The 20,730-nt window shown below is 35.4% G+C and overlaps 4 protein-coding genes across 8 annotated transcripts; 3 read left to right on the top strand and 1 right to left on the bottom strand.

Annotated features, from left to right (window-relative positions):
- The first annotated feature begins 117 nt into the window (after nt 1-117).
- LOC101209089 (hypothetical protein) lies at nt 118-2,692 on the top strand. Of its 2 annotated transcripts, XM_031882408.1 has the most exons (3): nt 118-551; nt 674-1,461; nt 1,680-2,692. In XM_031882408.1, exons 2-3 carry the CDS (start codon nt 1,342-1,344, stop codon nt 1,935-1,937), a joined length of 378 nt encoding a protein of 125 aa, XP_031738268.1. In that variant the 5' UTR covers nt 118-551; nt 674-1,341; the 3' UTR covers nt 1,938-2,692. The 2 variants fall into 2 exon arrangements, with proteins under 2 accessions (XP_031738268.1, XP_004134148.1); XM_004134100.3 differs by lacking the exon at nt 118-551 and having other exon boundaries at nt 647-1,461.
- Nucleotides 2,693-4,477: 1,785 nt separating this feature from the next.
- On the top strand, nt 4,478-7,291 carry LOC101208848 (3-dehydrosphinganine reductase TSC10A). Its single transcript, XM_004134099.3, has 4 exons — nt 4,478-5,102; nt 5,323-5,470; nt 5,786-6,076; nt 6,697-7,291. The coding sequence occupies exons 1-4, from the start codon at nt 4,569-4,571 to the stop codon at nt 6,702-6,704; spliced, it is 981 nt and encodes a 326-aa protein (XP_004134147.1). The 5' UTR covers nt 4,478-4,568; the 3' UTR covers nt 6,705-7,291.
- Nucleotides 7,292-8,587: 1,296 nt separating this feature from the next.
- On the bottom strand, nt 8,588-13,028 carry LOC101208605 (glucose-1-phosphate adenylyltransferase large subunit 3, chloroplastic/amyloplastic). Its single transcript, XM_004134098.3, has 15 exons — nt 12,536-13,028; nt 11,950-12,063; nt 11,609-11,782; nt 11,406-11,498; nt 11,126-11,209; nt 10,990-11,045; nt 10,437-10,530; nt 10,222-10,334; nt 10,044-10,116; nt 9,854-9,934; nt 9,621-9,707; nt 9,348-9,452; nt 9,063-9,169; nt 8,911-8,971; nt 8,588-8,833 (listed from the first exon to the last, which is right to left on the bottom strand). The coding sequence occupies exons 1-15, from the start codon at nt 12,758-12,760 to the stop codon at nt 8,732-8,734; spliced, it is 1,569 nt and encodes a 522-aa protein (XP_004134146.2). The 5' UTR covers nt 12,761-13,028; the 3' UTR covers nt 8,588-8,731.
- A 3,403-nt stretch (nt 13,029-16,431) lies between these two features.
- On the top strand, nt 16,432-20,730 carry LOC101202973 (DEAD-box ATP-dependent RNA helicase 58, chloroplastic). Of its 4 annotated transcripts, none has more exons than XM_031882317.1 (10): nt 16,432-16,884; nt 16,995-17,088; nt 17,203-17,316; nt 17,462-17,584; nt 18,097-18,201; nt 18,479-18,637; nt 18,734-18,802; nt 18,925-19,014; nt 19,602-19,835; nt 20,372-20,730. In XM_031882317.1, exons 1-10 carry the CDS (start codon nt 16,622-16,624, stop codon nt 20,633-20,635), a joined length of 1,515 nt encoding a protein of 504 aa, XP_031738177.1. In that variant the 5' UTR covers nt 16,432-16,621; the 3' UTR covers nt 20,636-20,730. The 4 variants fall into 4 exon arrangements, with proteins under 4 accessions (XP_031738177.1, XP_031738176.1, XP_011650984.1 ...); XM_031882316.1 differs by having other exon boundaries at nt 17,203-17,331; XM_011652682.2 differs by having other exon boundaries at nt 16,433-16,884; nt 19,695-19,835.

Raw genomic sequence — 20,730 nt, 5'->3', positions numbered from 1 at the left:
TTTTTGGCTTTATGGGTATTATTCTTATAGAGACATGTTTACAAAGAATTCTCTCACCTGCTGCTGATCCCCATATATGATTGATTTGCTTGCTGAAGACAGGAAATGATCTTGGAGAAAACAAGAGATTTACTGAGGCTGAACACTTAATGCTGTAGTAGAAGAAAGAACTCTTTGATCTAACGTTTACCTCTACAGGCCTCCAATTCACAAAGAAATTTGGGCAGCAAACATGGAGGGTCCCTCTACCAGCTAGCAAACCGAGTGAAAATGTGGAACCCTACTACTCCCATGATTAATAGTTTAGTACTTTGCACATTTGGTTTCACTGTAAAGTGGATGAAAATAGTGATATGGATTTCAATGAGCCTTTGGAATATGTCATGTTCATTCGATTATCTCTGAAGTCGACTGTAGACGAGATTTGATTCCCCTTTCCCTCCTCTGTGTCCAATATATTTCTTTATGGATTTCCTGAAATTATTGAACTTGGTCTAGTAAAGGAGATATTTGGCTTAAAGATAAGATTTGTACATTTCGACCATTTAAAGGTTAATTTCATGTTTGTATAGTGCCTTTATTTTCCTTTACTTGCATTTCTTTCTATCATTGTTTTATTAAAATTATGAGCTAACCATCTCTTCATCTTTGTAAATGTTCCTTGACACTACAGATGCAAGTGGCCCTGGGAAAGAGATGTCCACCGACTCCTAAATCTAATGGTCTTCAACTCTTAAACAACACACAAATGCACGGATGAGTACCTATGACAGTTGAGCTTAGCTAGTTCAAGTTGAGAGCCAGATAGATCTTCTCTTATTTATGACAATACAGATCATTTATTGCTTTATTGAATACTTATCAAAGATTCTTGATCAGATCTTAGTGGTAATATGAAACGTGGTAATGAGATTTGCTTTGATGAATAAACAGAATCCATTAAAGAAATGCTCTTGAGAAACCCAAGTGCGGAAAAGATTTAAGCCAATCTTTGGCTTGGAGATGGTGGTGGTTGGTTTTTTGGGGAAGATTTTGCCGGCAACCGATCCTCATCTTTTCCCCAACTGGATAACACCATGTAATGATTCTTGTGGGGTCTTTAAACTTTAGACAGATTGGCCAGCTGTGGCTAATGACCCACCATCTCACATGCTCAGCCAATATGGTTTTAACTCACCCATCACTACCTTTTTTTCCCTGCTTCTAAAATTCTATATATCCTGAAAGAGAGAGAGAGATGTAAAGGAAAAAAAAAAAGTAATTCTCTCTTTATTTCTTTTTCCTAACAGACACCCACCTAGCAAGTTAACTCTCTTCTTGCTGTTCTGAGTTTAGACAAACATGGAAGTTGCTTTAGAACTTGAAGATGATTTGTTCTTTGCTGATTTGAGCAGACAGCTTTCTCTTCTTCTCATGGATGATAATGAAGACCCTCTCCCTCATCCACATGTTTCTCTTCAGGTACTTCCTTTTTCATCCCAACACGAACATAGCTCAGTCTTCGTAGTCGCTATTACATTCTAGGTCGTAGGTTCAAATCTTGGCTATCAGAGTGGCATGTACTATTTCAATTTTTCAATTTTTCATTCACTTGGGTATTGTCCAATCTTCAAGATCAATAAGTTATTTAAGTTTCTCTGTTGTGTCTATGAATTCAAATAAGATTGATCAATTTGCAGGCTCTGTCTCATGGAGTGCACTACCCGACACGGCCACTGGCTACACATGAACATGCCGCCGCAGCCGCCGTTGCCGCTGCCTACAACGGCGTAAGCAAGGGGACCGGTGTGTTCATCCCTAGGTCCCTGCAGCCTGCAAGAAAACAGAGGCGTGGAAGACACAATAACATAAAGCCAAACCGACAGTTTCATATCAGTATTGATGTGAACTCACAAGTACCTTCCAACAACCATTCGATGCGTCCTAAAAAGGGTTAAGGATTACAAGAATTTAAGGAAAAGGGTTATCAGAATTCTGATGATAAAAAAAAAAAAATAATAATAATTCTTTCACCAAGTATTAAGTTAATGGTGATAGTTGTACATGGAAGAAGATGATGATGAAGAAGAAGAAGAAGAAGAAGCTATAGTATTAGGCTGTGTTAATTACTGGGTTGTTAATTGGTTTATGTGGTTCATTGGAAGGTTAATTAACCTAAGGTTTGTGAACCTCCTCTCCCCCTTTTGTGAAAAATTAATGGTTGTTTCTCCTAATAATATCACAATTTCATTACATATCTTCCACCGTTTTGTTAAATTCTTTTCCAATTTTTTTTGTGGGTTGTGAGATGCAACTTTAGACAAGAGAGCTGTTTTGTGGAACATGCTCTGTTTTGTTTGTTGAGATCTGAATCTAACAAAAATCATCAGACTCTGCAAAAGGCTGAAGATGAGTTGAATTTATGTTTTGTGGTTCCTGAGTGTTCAGATTTTGAAGAATATACTCTTAACTGGCATCACTGCAATGGGCACATGAAGAAGCTCTGATGTTTGAATAGCTGTCTGTCTGAGATCTATGTTGCTGAGTAAAGCTAAAGTTCTTCAAAAACAGAGGAGTGAGAGAGATAGAGAGAGATTTTGTGAGGCTTTTAACTTTGGATTCTGTAAATTATTAACTTTTACATTATAAAGTGTATACCAAAATGATGGGTGTATTATTATTATATGATTTTATGAGGGTTGAATCGGTCAAATATGTCTTTCAAACTATAGTCACTTTCATTTTTAAAGATAACTACGACTAACTCAAACAGATGTATGTATACCCCTTTGCTTACAATTTCTGTTTCTGTAGTTTTCATTTTCTCTTCGAAATTTTAAATAATTACACTAAAATTTTGTTTTTTCATAGTCTAAATTGTTACATTTTTACAAGTTTTCACTCTTTACACTTTCACTTAATTAATATAAAATAGTTATGACGTAAATTTTGTTAATTAAATTTAATGGTAAACAAAAAAAATAATAGTGAAATTAAGATAGAAACAAATTTTAAAACAGATGGTAAAAATGCAATATTCTAAAATCTTAAACACCACATGAAAACTAAATACTAGAGAGAAATGATAACATTTTAAAACCTAAATATTAAGGTATTTTGCTAATTTTTTTAAAAAAAGTGTGATTCAAGATTTTTTTTTTTTTTTTAAAAAAAAGAATCTTTGAACTAGAAGTTAAAAAATGAAAGGAAAAGTATAGTGAAGATGAGGATCTAAACAAATACATTTTGGTTTTCTAATTGAGTGAAAAGATTAGAAGTAAATCCTTGTTAGTGGGTAGGTCTTTATTAAACTTAAACCAAAGTTTACATATTACTTGATAAGACAAAAGATTCAAACCAATACATAATTAACACAATAAGTGGAGACGCCATCAAAATCTATGGTTCTAATTATGGTGAAAATTTTGGTGTGGATAACTACTACAACTATAAAACAGAAAAACAATATAAAAAGAAAATTTACAATTCAATCAATATCCATGAAAAATAAGAAATTAATAAAATGACACAAAACAAACCGACCCAAATAGTCGTATACCTTTTTTAAAAAATATCAAAGTCATATCAATAACTTTAATTAATCAGTTTTTCCGTAGATGTTGAAAGAACCCCCACCACTATTTATTTTATATTAGTATATAGTTTTAAATTATAATCCCAGAAAAGGGCAACTTAGCATAGCATGTGACCCAACTGATGAAGAAAAGGCCCCCAGGGGACAGTTTTGTTTTAATTTATTTGATTTTTGAATCTTGGTGCCTGGAGGGATTTTATTCATATAATTATATAAGCTATAGTCTAACCTAGGAGTTGAGGGATGGCAAAGAGGTGGGAACCGCCCAATCTCATCTCTTTAGTACATCAGATTCCATCACGTAGACATTTATATTTTATTACAAATATTAAACATTTTTATTTTATCTTTTTTTTTGCAAATCAATAAATATTTCAACCATTTATAAATTAAGGAGCACATATTTTTCGTTTTCACAATTTAATTTTCTCAGATAAAATATGGCTATGGTCATTTATCAATCCAATTCTTCCTTGATAACAAATATTAGATGCAGACACTTGGTGAAAAATCCAATGGTTGAATGTGACGTAGGTTCGATCTGAGAATTCAAAGACCACAAACTTCAATGATATTTAATGTATTAGAGAGTCACATAAATTATTTATTTTACATAGGTTTCACATAATTTTTCTATTTATTGTTTCTCATTTTTAACACTTTATATCTCTCCTCTCAATATCTTGATTCTTGATATGGTGTCAGAGCAACTTTGGTGAAGTTTTCTCATCGTCATCGCGTCCATTGGGACGATCTGTCACGAAAACATTGGAGTATTATGATATTTAATTATATGAAATTAAAATTATGCTTACGTGGCGACTTGTTATTGGATATTAACCAATGGTAGTGTCACCCAAATATATATATATTTTTGAAATATATTCGAAAGTGTAGATATTTGTTATAACATAATGTAGCGATGTTATTAATGTAAAAAAGGAATCAGAAATTGTATGAATCATCAACACATCAATACACATAGCTTTCATCAATGGCGGACCTCAATCTCGCTTTCATTTCTCTCGTTCTTCTTCTTCCTTTCGCGCTCCTCCTTTTCCTATACCTAATTGTCCGTCCACGTCCCGTTAGGATTTCTCTGAAGAGTCGCCATGTCTTTATTACCGGCGGATCGAGCGGAATCGGCCTCGCTTTGGCCCACCAGGCCGCGACCGAGGGCGCGCGAGTCTCCATCCTAGCGCGTTCTCTCAAGAAGCTCGAGGAGGCAAAAGATGCTATTCGACTCTCCACTGGCATTGATGTGGCGGTCTACGCTGCCGATGTTCGAGATTACGATGCCATTTTGAAGGCTGTTGATGAAGCAGGTCCAATTGACGTTCTCATTGTGAATCAAGGCGTGTTTGTACCTCAGGAGCTGGCGGAGCAGGAATTGGATGAGGTCAAATTCATGTTAGATGTGAATTTATTGGGCACGTTTAACATGATTAAAGCTGCCTTACCTGCAATGAAGAATAGAGTGGACCGTCGACCTGCATCGATCGCTCTCATGTCTTCTCAGGCCGGTCAGGTAATTCATATAAAAGACGGAGAAATGAGCTTGGTTAGCATAAAGTACTTTGGAGTAGTTTTATGAAGTGTTTGTGTTCGAAACTTATACTCTAGAATGAGCTTCTTCGATTATTAGGGTGAATTCATTGACATTGGTGACATCCAGATACTCGCAAGCTGTAATTTCAATAGAATTGTAAATCTTTTACTCCTGAACGTCTTCTTATAAATCTGTGTAGGTGGGTATTTATGGTTACACGGCGTATTCAGCTAGTAAGTTTGGGATTCGAGGTTTGGCAGAAGCCTTGCAACAGGAGGTTATTGGAGATGACATACATGTTTCTCTTATATTTCCTCCAGACACTGATACTCCTGGATTTGCAGAAGGTATGTGAAGAGCAAGTATCTGGTTTATGTTTACCTTGTAGTATTGTTTTGCTGGTCCTCAATTTGGGGTTTCAATACTTATCCGGTGAGTTGGAATATTCTTAGCTTAGTTTTCAGTTCATTGGTTTGTATTAAGATATGATGGGAAATGTCTTGGATGGATAAGCCGACTACAATATCACCTGGGTAGAATTTATTTATGTTAGAAATCATATTTATTGGATACCTCAGGCTAACAAAAATCCTTCAATTTATACCACAGAATCTTTTCTTAGTTGGTTTCTTCAATTATAAGTTGCTTATCCTTCATTGCAGAGCAAAAGAAAAGACCTGAATTGACCACTATCATTGCTGCTGGAGGAGGCAGTATGAAACCCGAGTTAGTTGCCAAAAAAGCTTTTAATGGCATTAAATCTGGTAGTTTCATAATTCCCTGCAACTTTGAGGGAACATTATTGTCTATTGCAACTGCTGGCTTATCTCCTCAGAGATCATTCTTTATGGCGTTCATTGAAGTTGTTGGTGCTGGAGTAATAAGGATTGTGGCCTTGTGTTTTCAATGGGTTTGGTATGGAAGTATTGAAAAATGGCATGCTCAAAGAAACAGTAAGTTTTCTTTTAAATGATGGAACCATCAGCTTGTTTAGCCCATTATATATTTTCCGATAAAAGTAAAAAAATTAGTTCATTATTAATATCTGTGTTCTACAATTGCTTCGATCTTCTAAAAGCTCAATGTGCGGTTGGACTATTAGAAATGGCACTTTTTATCAGGCAGCAAAGAGATTTGTTTAAAATGGTCAAATTTTCACACATTCAAAAGCTATTAGATTTTTTATTTTGTTTTTTAACATAAGCATACAATTTTTGGTTCTTGCTTTCATTTTTTGTTAAGATTAAGATCTTCCTTCTCTTCTATTTTCTAACATATGATGATATGAATGACTCTGTCTTCCTTCTGAACTCTTGCTTCAACTGCTCTATTGTTAATGTCATATTAGATCAATATTCCAATTATCATATCTTTAACACATGTTCTCATACTGTTGGTGTCTGTTACGTCTTGTCTAAAGCTGATTCATGCTGTGAATTGACCAGTCACCTACCTAAGTAACAGGCAATCTATCAAATTGCATTCTTTGTTTGTTCCTTTCTCTCTGATTGTAAATTTAAGCCATTTTGATGACCGTGTTGTACTAGTAACCTTACCTATATTCTTTTTCTAGGAACCTAGAAGATACAGCTGGTTATTTCTCGGCAGTTTCTTTCATTTATGGTTATTAGCTATGCGAGTTCTCACCTCTGAAGTAGAAAATAACTGGAAGTAAAGGCTCGAGCTTGCTCGATGAGTTGAACATCATTGCTTGACAGTCTAAATATTTGGTAGGGAAAAGGATCATGGATGACTGATTCAGTAGCAGTTCTCTCTCTTCCCCTTTGCTCGACGAGCTGTGTAGTTTTCAGAGTCTTGACAGAATTTCACGCGGTGTGTTTACTCTTTTCCTCTCATTTTTTTCATGGTTAGATGGGCTGCTGGAACTGGATTTTCATTCAATTTCTTGGGATTCTTTCTTACGTTTGCCAGTGGGAGAAGGAGTTGAATTAAGTTTCAGGGACATAATTTGATCGTGTGATCAAGTTTGGACCTTTATGAGCTTATCTTGCCGCGAACGGCCGCACATGAGACTTGTTTAGCAAAATAGTTTTGTTATCATCATCATTTTTTTTAGAATGAAAAATTTGCTGAAAAAAGGAACAAGGGGTGGTTTGGCCCACTAAATGAAGCTAATGTATCGAAGTTTGGAAGTTTGTGTTTGTGTTTGGGCGTAGGATTATAAGACAGATTTCCTCGATAGATAGAAACAAGAATTCAATAATTGACCAAACATCACCACCTCAGAAGCTTTTGATGTTTTTCGAGAAATTCTTTTTCCCACCCCAAAGTCCCAACAAAATTATCAAAGGGTGGATGGAGAATAAGTTCTTTAGTTGGCTCCCTACGACTCTGAGAATTGACAAAGTTTGAAACTGAAAACCCCAAATAGATATGGTAATTGCTAATTTGCCAACTTCCCTTACCCAACGCCATCCTCTTAACACGAACATAATTAGTCTATTTCTAAGGTGGAGTTGAAAATTTTGGCCCATGTCTTTTTCAAATTACATTTAATTTTATTTCTTATTTCCTTTAATTCAACAGGGATAGCTGGAGATGGAGAGATTTAAATTTTAGATAAGATTCTTTGAATTGACTATTCTGCCAGTTCAGATAGCACTAAATAAACCTCTTTTTTTTCCCTCTCATACGAATTTTATGATTAAATGGTGAAATTATTCCTTTGAAACGTGGGACTAAGAAAACAAGCCTTCTAAATTCATCCCCCTATGGGTGATTCATTCCATTTCTAGCACTAGGGGGGAATGACAAGAAGATGAGCTATACATAATCTCACAAAACCACTCATTTTTGTGGTTTTGATTTAGGGAGTTAAGGTTGTTGTGGCAGAAAAAAAATGTAGCTTCAACACAATAATTTGTTCTAGAATTCTACAAATAATCGAAGTGAAATCCTTGCGGAGGTGATCGTTAACTATTGTGAATTCATATTATTCTGGACATTTTCAGTATTGAAAATTAACAAGAAGAGGATATGAACCACACTACAAATGATATTTGATAGCCTAGCAGAGAGCCTTAGCTAAATTTTATAAAGCATTTATGACCTACCTATATTTGGATCGTAGATCTTTGGTTTAATTGATGAGCCACACACTACAAGTAACCTAGACAACCATATAACTCTAACCGGTTATGTTGAAAACCAAACGCATTAGATTATTGTTTTCATGTTTCCTATATAAACATTAAAATTCTTAATCAATTTCTAAACATATAAATTAATGGATGAAAATAGTTTTTATAAGCTTAATATTCAAAAATCAAATGGACAACCAACTGAGTATACATTTTTTTATGAGCTAGTTGTTTAGACTTGTATTTTCTGATGCTGGAAGTGCACTAAAGCAATGGTCCTTTAGGACCTAAGGATGATGACACGAGAAAAAAATGGTTTTTTTTCCTTCAAAGCAAGTTGGCCAAATAAAAACATACTTGGGATAGTCGTTGCGTTGAAGAATGACATCCATAGATATATTTGGCTGTTAGCTTACATCCTCTGCTTTCTTATTTTATGTGATACAGAAAATTAAAAATAACTAAAGAAATAATGCAAATCAATGAACGATTGGCAAACATGTTTTATTATATAACCAAACCATCTTTAATTACTGCATTCTTTAAGATGATGGTAACGCCAGAACGTATGTAGAAGCCTTCTGAAGATCTATCCGCCTCTTGTACGCCCTGCAATACGATTCCAATGAAAACATAAATTTATTCATTCCAACCTCATTTCAAATCTATTCGTATGGTAACGGTACCTCAGAATTGGCAATGACCACGTTCTTTCCGATTCTAGCATTCTTGTCGATAATGCAGTCCCTGCACATAATATTTATATCAACAATGAAGAATTAGAAAGCAGGCTACATAACATATGAAGATCCTTTTTTGGGTGTGATGGGGTTCTTACTTTATTTTTGTATTTTCCCCTATTCCTATTGGTACTCTTCCTTCAGCTAACAAAGATGCAACTTCGTCTTCAGTTTCATAGTAATCTGCTCCAAGCATCACAGTGTCCTGCATTTTGCAACTCATCACACAGCATTGTTTAAGAAAAACACTTTCGTTTTGCAAAGGATTGGATTGGACTCAGTTCGTTTTTTCTTTGGTAAGAAACTCAGTTCTATGGTAACCATCATGTTACAGAAATCTGATATGTTTACCATATCATGCAAAAGTTCCATAAAGTACATACTTTCAAGTGAACGTTTGAGTTGATTCTCGACCGGATACCGATGACACTGTGCTCTATAAAGCAACTGTTTAAGAAGCTTCCATGTGAGATGATAGAATCTACGATCTGCAAAGAACCCAGATATTTTCTCAACATAACAAGCAAAGAAAATTATGCCAAATGCAGTGTTATTTTAAGGCAGTCTACAGCATATTTCGTTAAACAAGAATGAAGGTTTTGTTAAAGTTTATGATTTTATAATAGAGGTTTAGATGACTGCAAAATGCTACTGACCTTGCTCTGGTCAATCTTTGTAGGCGGCAAGTTTCTTCTTGAAGTAAACATTGGTTTTGCAGCATCGTAAAAACTAAACCTTGGTGGCTGAAAGGTATAAGCAAACATGAGATTGAACAGCAAGATTAGCAAGATAAAAAGAAAAATCAAATTACAATTCTAGTAATTTGAGGAAGTACTAAAGGGTGAGAGAGGGTAAGAAATTGTAAATAAAAAATGTTTAGTTGTCTTACTTGCTCTGTCAGGGCAAGGTTCGCTTCAAAGAAGGATCTGATTGTCCCAATATCTTCCCAGTAATCATTGAAGAGATAAGCCTGTGAAAATTTGTTGAGGTTAGCATTAGTTTGTGTCTAAATTGCAAGTAGAAAGTTGAAAAAGATGATATAACAGTCTCGACAGAAAGGTTACATACAAATTACAAACCTTTATAAAGAATTCTTTGGCTGAGGCAGGGATAATCTCTGATCCAAAGTCATTAGCAGTTGGAAAGCGCCATCTGACTTGAACAAATTCAAGCAACGTCTAATATTTTGTGTTCGACAAAGTCCTTTGAGTTTGTATAAAATTACTAGATTGATAAATAGCATTAGGTTCATAATACCTTAAAAGATTCAAAAGTATGTCCTTCTTAAAGACATAAACTCCCATGGAAGCAATGTATGGCTTCTTCTGAGCCTCTTCTTTCGAGAGTCCTAAAATGGTTGTATCTACTGCCTTCAATTCGAATAGAGATGATACAGTTTAGGCTCATCAGCAAGATCATTTAAAGTTCCTCCACCGATTTAATTTTGTGGTGAAAGCAATTTTGAATGTTACCATGGCCTTCAGGTCCTGTCCTTTAGGCTTTTCACTGAATGAAATTATCCTTCCTTTTTCGTCTATCTTCATTAGACCAAAGTCTGAGGCTCGGCTACAATAAAAGGTAATGCGTTTTGTAAATAAATTGCAGCAGTATTAGATACTCAATTAAAAGAAACATAAATTTGAAGTAAAAATGCTTCTCCTTTCTTACATATTTCTGTAATAATTTCAACCTTTAGACCTAGATACTCAAGTTTCTACAAACGTAAAAAGGTTTGAACTGATTGCATGATCAAGATCTCTGGGGCTTTTCGAGATCAACGTGTTAAAAGTAGTATAATTATATTTAACATAATCCATGAGTTTAAGCTTTTGGGTCAATTGGTGATTTTATATGGTATCAAAGAAGAAAGTCTCATATTCAAACTCTTACAATGTCATTTCCTACCTAAGTGAGGGGCAATGAAATTTACCATAAACCATGAGCTTAAGCTTTTGGTCAATCGGTAGTTTAATACAATAATTTTTAAGTTAATTGTTCAGAAGAAAACATCAAGATGTCACTCACCTATCGTCCATTGGCAGACAAGAAAGAGTGATATCTGCACCACTTTGCCTATGATTCTGCCAATGTAAAGAAGCTGTATCAGAACTAAACGTAATAACAAATAAAGATTGGTTCTTGATGGCATCTTCAGCCTTACCTGAACAAAATCCATATAGTCCATTCGGTACAAATGATCTCCAGACAGAATCAACACGTCTTCAATATTCTTGCTTCTGGCATCCTGCACCAGGAAAGGCTTATCACTCTATTTAACATTTGATATTTCCTTTCGTCACTTTGTTTTATCTTTATGCTGAATATTGTATATGGAACAGCTAAAATGTCATGAACAATCGTTTCTTTATATTCTTCTCAACACAATAATTTGCTTACTATGCTATTAGATAAAAATTTTCCTTTTTTTTATCTTTTGGTACCTCAAAAAGCCAGTGGAATTGTCGCACGGCATCTGCTGTACCTTGAAACCAATTTTTACCAGCCTCCCCTGGCGTTTGAGTGGCAGCAAGAACCTAAGATATAGCTGAAAGCTCTATAAGTCATATTTGGTTTGGGGAATATAATTGTGGATATATGATTCACTTAATTCTTAAGGGACATTTTTTATGTGAATGAAACGTACCTCAACATAGCCATCTCCAAAGGTGACTCCACCGCTGAAGTTGTAAGCCCGAGCAAGATGCCTATTTAATGATGCTGAATTGAACTGAGTGAGAATATAGACTTTATTAATTCCACTATTGATACAGTTGCTCATTGGCACGTCGATCAGCCTATATGCTCCTCCTATTGGAACCTGTAATGGTAAATCATAAGAAATCACAGAGCAGCCATTGTAGCAAAATCCCATATGCATATATATATGAAAATAAAATGTCATTAAATTCCAATCATCTAAACTGAAAGAACCATAAATGATCTCTATCACTATAAGAAAAATTGAGTTCAGTAGAGGAAACTTACAGCAGGTTTGGCCCGCCGCTTGGTGAGGGGGAATAGACGAGTGCCGGCTCCTCCCCCCAGAATGATCGCCACCACAGTCCGGGGGTCCCTTTTCTCCATATCCATTTCTCTCAACTAGACAAAGTCACAAGCAACAAGACATTCATTATTGCCTCAGATCAATATTTCTGAATAGGCCTCACAAAGATTTATGAAGCTCTAACGGTTTTTCAGTCCCTTGTTTCCATTCCCAATTGTATATCTCAGGTTTGTTCGTATATATACATATCAGACTAAGTCCAAATTGCACCAAGTTCATAGATTCAACTGGAACAACCAGAAGGCGTAGGGTAATAAACAAAAATTCAAATGAGTAAATGCCATAGTAGTTGGCAACGTCTACAGAGAAAATTCTATCGAAAAACAGAGACAGATCATCACCAACGGTCCAACATGTTAACAAACATACTCTCAGAAATCAATGTGAATCATCAGAAATCAATGTGAATCAACAAAGAAGTCGTAGTTTCATAAACCTAAGGCATTTCAAGGTCCACAACACAAGAAAACCAAAAAACACAAATATCTGCAGAGTTCTAAACATTACCGCAGCATCGCCAATGGCTACATTAGTCGTGAGAGACATGCAAACACGTCGCCGAACACCGTTAATAGCAACAGCAGCAGCAGGTACTCGTTTGGGTTCCGTGAGTTTCTTCCCCATGAATTCCCCATTGCCAAACTCCACAGACGTCAACCTCCTCCGGACCACCAGTGAAGTGGCAGGTGCGGCCGCCGAGAGGGCAATCCGGCAGTCGGAGGAGACGGCCATTGTGAGAAATGGAGAATGGAAAGTTACGTAATTGAGAAAGGCGTGTTTTCACATGGAGTGCATGAGAGTTGGAAGTAAGGATTGGGAAAAAGTTATCTTTGCTGAATGAATTTCAACCACCAATTATGTGAATGGCGATCAATGGAAAAGCCCATCAAAGATTTAAGCCCTCTCGTTTGATATCAATCAAATTACGAATCGACAGAATATTCTAAGGATTGCCTTCGTTTCGTCCATTGCTGAATTGTCCACTTCATCTTCGACTGTATTCACATGCTCAACTCTCTTCCTCCTCGCAGTGTATATAATTTATGGAAGATTCCATATATAAATATCTACAATATTTTTGGAAATATATATATTTTCTATTGTTTATTGGAAATCAATGTATTATTTGGGTGTTCTTCACGCACGCACCTATGCTCAATTGTTGTGCGGGTAATATTAAGCTCCAATATTGACCATGGATTCCTCTAAGAAAAATTTTACTTCTCAATATCGGTAGAAATGAACCTAACTTCACTCTTCGAGTTGGATTTGCTTCTTCCAAACTCAAATTTCTATTATTTCTCACAAACAACACTTTCTAACCACTAAATTTGTAATTCAAATTCTCCATCTCTACTCCTATGGTAAAGGTAATACTCATTCACCTCGTTTTCTTGTACTTGAAAATTATTAAATTATTTTTGAATAAACTTATTTACAGAATATAACAAATTTTATATTTTATCACTAATAAACCCAGTAAAAGTTTATTGATTAATTAATGTCTATCACTAATAAAATTTAAAATTTTATTATATTTTGTTAATAATTTGGTGTTTTTTTTATATATATCTAATAATTTCCCAAAATTATTTATACTTTTAATATTTATTTGAGTAGGAAAATTTATAATTCGGTCAAAGTAGAGATTTTATAGGGTCATCTGTCGAGGATGAAGGAGAGGGTATTCATGCCCCGACTTGAACCTTCACCCGCTAAATTTAATGTGTTTAATATTATATATAAAATATAATAAAAAGGAAATATGAAATATGAAATTCCTCCTAAACAAAAATGAATAAGAGAATATCACGTACATTTCAATTTGAATTAGGAATTCCACGTACAATACAAAGCGGTTATTAACCATATATAAATTTGATGGTATGTAAAACCAATATGTATTACAAATTACTATAAAGTAAGAGAGTTTTCTATGCAAGATCTAAAAACATCTCTCCGTGGCACCGGTAGTAAGTACTATATAGTTCAGAGCTTTAGCAAATTTGAAATGTATGAATAGTACATACATCCTGATGAGAAATGTCAATAAGAAGTTTCAAAGAGGGAAGACCACTCGATTAGCTAATAAGAAATTTCAAACAGGAAAAATTACTCGATTAGCTAAGCGAGTGCATAACTATATTACATAATTCTAGACACTTTAGAGTAGATTATTGATAGAACTAAGTCATGCACAGCGGAAAAAGAATCGAATTTCTACCCTAATTGCCACAATTAACATGTAACCATAAACTAATCAAATTAGGGTTTTAAGAAGTATTACCTTTGAAGCTTACAAAAGGTTTGATGTCTTCTTACCAATTCTACCCGAGACCACCACTAGTACTCAACTGCTATCCTCTAGACAAAGAACCGGGTTGTGGGACCCAATTTTGGTGTAGAAAGTAATGGAGATAAAATGAGATTGGAAGCTTTCTTTTTTCTTTTGTTGAGATTATGAAAATGATAAAAGAGGCAAAAGTCCTTCAACATTTGAAAACATCTCTATTTATAGCCTAATTACATGCAAAAATGCATGCAATTCATTTGCCAAATCTCAACACCTAATGTTCCACTAATTGAATGTTCCACTAACAATTAGTGGAACTTAGTGGGCTAGGTGTCTATATCTCATATAGCCACATATCCCACTAAGAGTTAGTGGGATTATCCAACAAAATGTTGGATTTTCCCACTAACTTAGTCCAAGGGTAAAATGGTCATTAGATTTTTCTAGTCAAAAGTCAAACTTTGACTTTTCTAAGTCAAAAGTCAATATTTTGACTTTTTACCATTTTGTCCGTCTTGACTAATTCCAACCTCCCGAGCATGAATCCGCATTCATTTTTCCAAAATTCAAATCACATTTGAATATAAGGCCGGTCAAAGTTTGACTTTTCAAAGTCAAAAGTCAACATTTTGACTTTTTACTATTTTTGACCAATTCCGAGCTTCTTAGTATGAATCCGCATTCATACTTATAGTATGTAAAACATAAAGCTCTATTTCTAATTAGAAGACCGACGATTATATCACTGTATATGTCGGTTTTCCTTTCTTCTCCCAATTCGAACAATTCGACTTATTTCATCACACTGTTCTAAGTTTAATCCATATGAGCTAGCAGAGGAACCTAATGGACCTATAGATCATGGGCTCCAACGATTCAAGATTAACTAGCTAAACTCTTTTAAACCGAGTTAATCAACATTCGTTAACTAACGGGTCATTCCACTAAAGTCCCGTAGTTGCACTCCCCTCACTATAGATATATTTGTGTCCATTTGATAAAACCATAATCAGTAAGTTAATCCTTCACAGGTTGCTCGTAACCTTGGCTGGGTCAAAATACCGTTTTACCCCCAAGATTACATCTTGCTCCTTAAGTCCCACTAATCCACTATTGAACAATTGGTTTAAGGTTCAACCTATAAACTTAATCCCTCTCGGGCCAATGAGAGGGTGGGGCCCCTTGTTCAAGACTTGGATTCAGTGCTTAAGAGAGCAACCTATCTACTAACCCTAAAGCGGGTAGGAGTGAATTCCATCTTGTACCCTATGTTCCCAGCTATCCACCCGATCTTACCCCTGAAATGGGAGGCTTATTGGGCCAACGCTGATGAGCTGCCCTCACCTATGCAGATCTAAGGATAATCTCGTATGAACAGGAGTTCATAGTTAACTCAGGATTAAGACTAAGTTACCTAGGTCATCAATAATTGAGATAGTCAGTTTTAAACAGTAAACGGTGTTATAACGTAAAAATGACTAATTCATGGTTCAGTCTTATGTAAACATTTTACATAGGATGCCCCCACTTTCATGTCTCTACATGAACGATTAGGATCACCTCGTTTGTACTACAAAGTGGGCCGCATCCATAGTTTCTCTAAATAAGGCGCCCAACCTTTATTTCATATACTATAGACTATTTAGGCTATATACTCGAACTTGATCCACGTTTATGTTTACACATAAAGTTCAAGTTTATTCAAAAAATAGCCTTGGAACTTGATTTATTGGATTTAAGATTATAATATTTAATTTCTCAATAACAACTTTATTGAATAGAATATGATTTACAAACTACGAGTTTTAGGACAAAAAATTCCAACAATTATAAAGTCATAAACTTCAACAAAAGTTTACAAAAGAAGTTAATTTCATACAAAACATCATCGTCAAAATTCAAGATTACAAATTAGAGTTTGAAGTTTGGGATGTATGAACTTTCGAACTTACCCCTACACATTGAAAACGTAAAATAAAATTCAAAATGTTTGTATCACTAAACATTTATAAAAATTGAAATTTTGAAAGATTTTAGACCAAAAAAATAAAAGAAATAAAATTAAAACTTTTGAAACCATATTTAATTTTAAAGTTTTAACCAACTTTAAGCCTTATCCTTCTTCGAACTTCGAACTTTAGGCGGTTAGGTTCGCATCGGCAACTTCACAACCGGCGCCCGCGATTTCTCTATTACACCCCTTCTTCCCTCTTCCTCTCAGCTCCAGTAGACTCTCTCGCCATTTTCCCTTCCCCCCTTTTTGAACCTATCCAATATTGCGCGAGCTCACTCCAATTCCAATGGCTGCAACCTTTCTTCCCACTACCAAATTCCCTCCTCCTTGGCTGCTCCTCTCATCTGAAAGGTCTTTTCCCGTTCATTTATCCTTTCAATTACCAAATTTTATCAATACCAATGGACCCATCTACTCCACCTCAAAATCTAGGCCTCTGCAAGCCCTTCTGAGCTCTTCTTCTTTAAAGAACGTAGCTGAATCCAATTTCGAGGCTTCCACTCTCCGGGAAATCTGCAATGGACACGTTCCCGAGCATATACTGCGCAGGCAACTCTACATATTCCATCTATTCTTTTGAATTCCTTCTTAATTTATTATTTTGTCTTATGGGGTTTTTTTTTTTTTCCCCCTTCCATTTTCTTTCTTAAATGGTGTAGAACTGAGGAAATTGGATTTGTTGCCCCAACTGATGTGCAGAGGCAAGCTCTCCCAGTTTTGTTTTCGGGTCGGGATTGTGTGCTTCATGCGCAGGTCAAGTCTATGTATATAAAGTAATCTACTCGGAGAATGGACTCTTTTGGTTGTTTGTTTGTGTGGTATTTTGAAATTCTGTGTACTGTTCGTTACTTACTCTTATCCTTTTAGACAGGTTCTGGGAAGACACTGACATATTTGCTGTTGATATTTTCTGTAATCAACGCTAAAAAATCAGCTGTTCAAGCATTGATTGTAGTACCCACACGGGAGTTAGGAATGCAAGTGAGATTGAACTCTGTAACTTCCAGATTATGCTTGAACTTTATGTATTTTCTTCTTTCATCTGTTCTTGTTTTTCTTTTTGTAGTTCTGAAATTAGTTTTTTTTTATGGTAATCTTGTTTTTTACCTGGTGGAATGGAACTCAGGTTACAAAAGTTGCTAGGATGTTAGCCGCCAAGCCTGCTGCATCTGAAGATGGGCTAAATTCTTATGTTGTCATGGCTCTTTTAGATGGAGGCTTGTTGAGAAGACACAAGACTTGGTTAAAGGTGCTGCATCTGTTCCTCTTCTTTAAGTACACTCAATGGCTTTTATGTGATGTTGTCAAAAAACTGGAGAAGGGTTTTGGGTTAGATGGTGTTCGATACTTCTAATTGCATGTTTAGAATCTATGTTTTGACGGCTTATAGTTGCATTGTCATGAACTGAACTAGTGGTCAACAAGGCCACTGTAAATTGTTAAATGCTTAGAGGGATGGCTACAGGCTATGGTGGCTACCTACCAAGGGGTTATATCCTTCGAGTTTTTTTTGGCAACCAAGCATAGTAGGGTTAGATAGTTGTCTTGTGAGAGTAGTTGAGGTGTATGCAATTGGACCCAAACACTAACATGTATAGACAAAACAATGCATTGCCATAGCCAACTTCGTTTTGAGTTTCTAAAGTTTCACCGATGACATCTGATTGTTGTTTTTTCCATCTTCTTGCTACATTCTTGGGTTGTGATTAGTAGAAGAAACTCCTCATCCATATTATAACTTTGAGTTATGAAAATTTGTAGGCAGATCCCCCTGAAATACTGGTGGCGACTGTAGGAAGCTTGTGCCAAATGGTAGAGAGACAATTTCTTGACCTTGGTTCATTGAATGTGCTGGTAATTGATGAGGTACTTGAAAAGAAATTTTGTTTTTCACTAGCTTCTTGGCACATACTTTCTGGACAGCTCGTAAAATTTGTTATGCCATTGAGCAATATTCTTACAGGTTTGCAGCCACCAAAACAGCTTGTTAAACATTGATGTATCATTCCACATGCTTAGATTATAATTCAGATGTCTTGAAAGTAAATAAAGATATAAATAAGCATCCTAAAAATGCTGTAGTAAGCTTGTTATAGACTTTTATTTAAAGGTCTTCACATCATTTTTCTCGTTTGTTTGTCAGGTTGATTTCATGTTTAGTTCCTCAAAGCAAGTTAGTTCCCTAAAAAAACTATTGACGTCATATTCTTCATTCAGTAACCGTCAGACGATTTTTGCAAGTGCATCAATTCCGCAGCATAGGCATTTTCTTCATGATTGTATACAGCAGAAGTGGACCAAGGTATATGGAATTCTTTTTGGTTATTTCCAATTTGTGATGCAATTCAGCTATTAATTTCATTAGCTTGATAAAACTTTCCCTCTCTTCCTCTTGCAGAGTACTGTTGTTCATATTCATATTAACTCAACTCAGCCCATGCCATCATGTTTACTGCATAGATTTGTGGTAAATTTTATTGTCCATTCAGGAGTATTCTCAGCCATCCATCTCACTGCACATTGAATTTCTTTTTTCTAATAGTTTTGATTTTACTTGCTGAAGTATTATCGTTTGCTTGACTTTGACAGACATGTGAGAAGAACAAAAAGCATCAAACCCTCCTGACCTTGTTACTAACAGATATTCCTCAGTCTGCAATCATTTTTGTCAGTGAGCAGGTTTGTGTTGATTGAAGCTTTTAGATGAATGACCAAGTAAATAAGTAAAATGTTCTAACAGCTTTTTTCTATTGAAGCTTTTAGATTCTTCATGGTTTACTATTTGAAAGAAAATTGAGCTATACTACGCCAAATTATATTTGCTTGCTACGGATCATCAATGAATTGAATGCTCTAAGCCTCTAATCTAATTGATTATACTGCCCTTGAAAATTAAAAATAGAGAAAACGTTTTATCAACACTTTGAATCTTTGAATCTGTTATCTAGCGGTGGAAATGGCCATTTACACTTTTGACCATAATGATGTTTAGAGAAGTATTCTACATAACCTCTCTAAATTTAAAGGCGCCACTACTACTATGTAATTTAAACTATTTCTCTCAAATAGTAAACTATTCCCCTCTGCCCATGGACCTATAATGTAAATCTTTGTGTTGTTTCTTTCTTTATTGTTTATGCTTTTCTATTTATCTTTATTTTTCAATTCCATAACAATTGCAAAACTGGACATGCTACAAGCATGGCCGTGGCTGCATATCTAAGCCCTTAGGTTCACATTTTTAGGTCTGGAACTCTGGATTTCAGGAAAATCTAGTTCTAGGAAGCCAATCCGTTCAAATAGTTGCAAAAGAATTGAAGAATTGTAACTTGTCTGATTCTGTTACACTGGATTTGCAGTCAGAGAAGTCAAAGAAGGCCGGAAAGATTCCACCAACAACCTTGATGATTGATTTCTTGAAGGCCTCATATGGTGGTTGTTCTGACGTCATTCTTCTCGAGGAAGATGTGAATTACAATTTACGAGCTTCTTCCCTGTCGGTAAGCTTTGTATGCAATCTTTTGCCAACCATTAACCAAGTAGGGTGTTAACACTGCTGTGAGATCAGCTAACTGGGATGTGATATCTCGCCTGACAACCCTGTCCCAATTAGTTTTGTTAGAAATAATGGGCAGATTTACTTTGCCCTAATTTTTTATTTTTTTTATTAGGCTCTTATTGTCTATAAATATTTCCTCTATTAGTATTAGAAAATAACAAGAAACATCTATACTGTGGTTTTTCTCCCTATACTAGGATTTCCACATAGACCCTGCCCTGTTTTCATTCTTCGTCTCTATTTATCGAAAAGTTTAAATGAACATGGGATTAAAAAAATCTCATTCTTTACCGAACCACTGGATACCATTACTTTTCACCCACTATTTTCTGCCTAACAATGAATCAATCCAAACCACGGTATTCTTGACTTTTTGTCACAAGAATGTTAGACTCGGAAGAACTCGAGTTGGACTTTCGGTTGAAACTGAGTCATCAACACATTTTTTATTTGAATTGTTGATTGTTTTGAATGCAGGAACTGAGACAAGGAGGAAGTTATCTTATTGTAGCAACTGACATAGTGGCCAGGGGAATTGATTTGCCTGAAACAACCCATATATACAACTTCGATCTGCCTCGATGTGCTATTGACTATCTTCATCGAGCTGGACGGACAGGTAGGAAACCATTTTCTGAGGAGAAATGTGTGGTTACTAATCTTATAACATCAGAAGAGAGGTTTGTTTTGCAAAAATTTGAAAATGAACTGCTCTTTATCTGTGAGGAGGTGGTTGTTTAGACCATGAATCTCTAACTTCAACATTTATATGAGATCCCTGACCGGGGGTTCAAATTTCATGAGCTTATACAAAGACAAGATTTTAATTTAGCCAA

This window comes from Cucumis sativus, chromosome 3 (genome assembly GCF_000004075.3).
Source record: "Cucumis sativus cultivar 9930 chromosome 3, Cucumber_9930_V3, whole genome shotgun sequence".
In the NCBI taxonomy this organism is placed as follows: domain Eukaryota; kingdom Viridiplantae; phylum Streptophyta; class Magnoliopsida; order Cucurbitales; family Cucurbitaceae; genus Cucumis; species Cucumis sativus.
Note: the sequence above shows the minus strand (reverse complement) of the source record. Positions and strands in the feature narration are given on the sequence as shown.

Coding starts and splice junctions, on each gene's coding strand:
- LOC101209089 (XM_031882408.1), top strand. CDS start 1,342: ATGGAAGTTGCTTTAGAACTTGAAGATGATTTGTTCTTTGCTGATTTG. Junction 1,462..1,679: donor ATCCACATGTTTCTCTTCAG/GTACTTCCTTTT, acceptor ATCAATTTGCAG/GCTCTGTCTCATGGAGTGCA.
- LOC101208848 (XM_004134099.3), top strand. CDS start 4,569: ATGGCGGACCTCAATCTCGCTTTCATTTCTCTCGTTCTTCTTCTTCCT. Junction 5,103..5,322: donor TGTCTTCTCAGGCCGGTCAG/GTAATTCATATA, acceptor AAATCTGTGTAG/GTGGGTATTTATGGTTACAC. Junction 5,471..5,785: donor TACTCCTGGATTTGCAGAAG/GTATGTGAAGAG, acceptor CCTTCATTGCAG/AGCAAAAGAAAAGACCTGAA.
- LOC101208605 (XM_004134098.3), bottom strand. CDS start 12,760: ATGGCCGTCTCCTCCGACTGCCGGATTGCCCTCTCGGCGGCCGCACCT. Junction 9,935..10,043: donor CCAAAGAATTCTTTATAAAG/GTTTGTAATTTG, acceptor AAATTTTCACAG/GCTTATCTCTTCAATGATTA. Junction 8,834..8,910: donor TGGTCATTGCCAATTCTGAG/GTACCGTTACCA, acceptor ATCGTATTGCAG/GGCGTACAAGAGGCGGATAG.
- LOC101202973 (XM_031882316.1), top strand. CDS start 16,622: ATGGCTGCAACCTTTCTTCCCACTACCAAATTCCCTCCTCCTTGGCTG. Junction 16,885..16,994: donor CCCGAGCATATACTGCGCAG/GCAACTCTACAT, acceptor TAAATGGTGTAG/AACTGAGGAAATTGGATTTG. Junction 18,803..18,924: donor GTTTACTGCATAGATTTGTG/GTAAATTTTATT, acceptor TGACTTTGACAG/ACATGTGAGAAGAACAAAAA.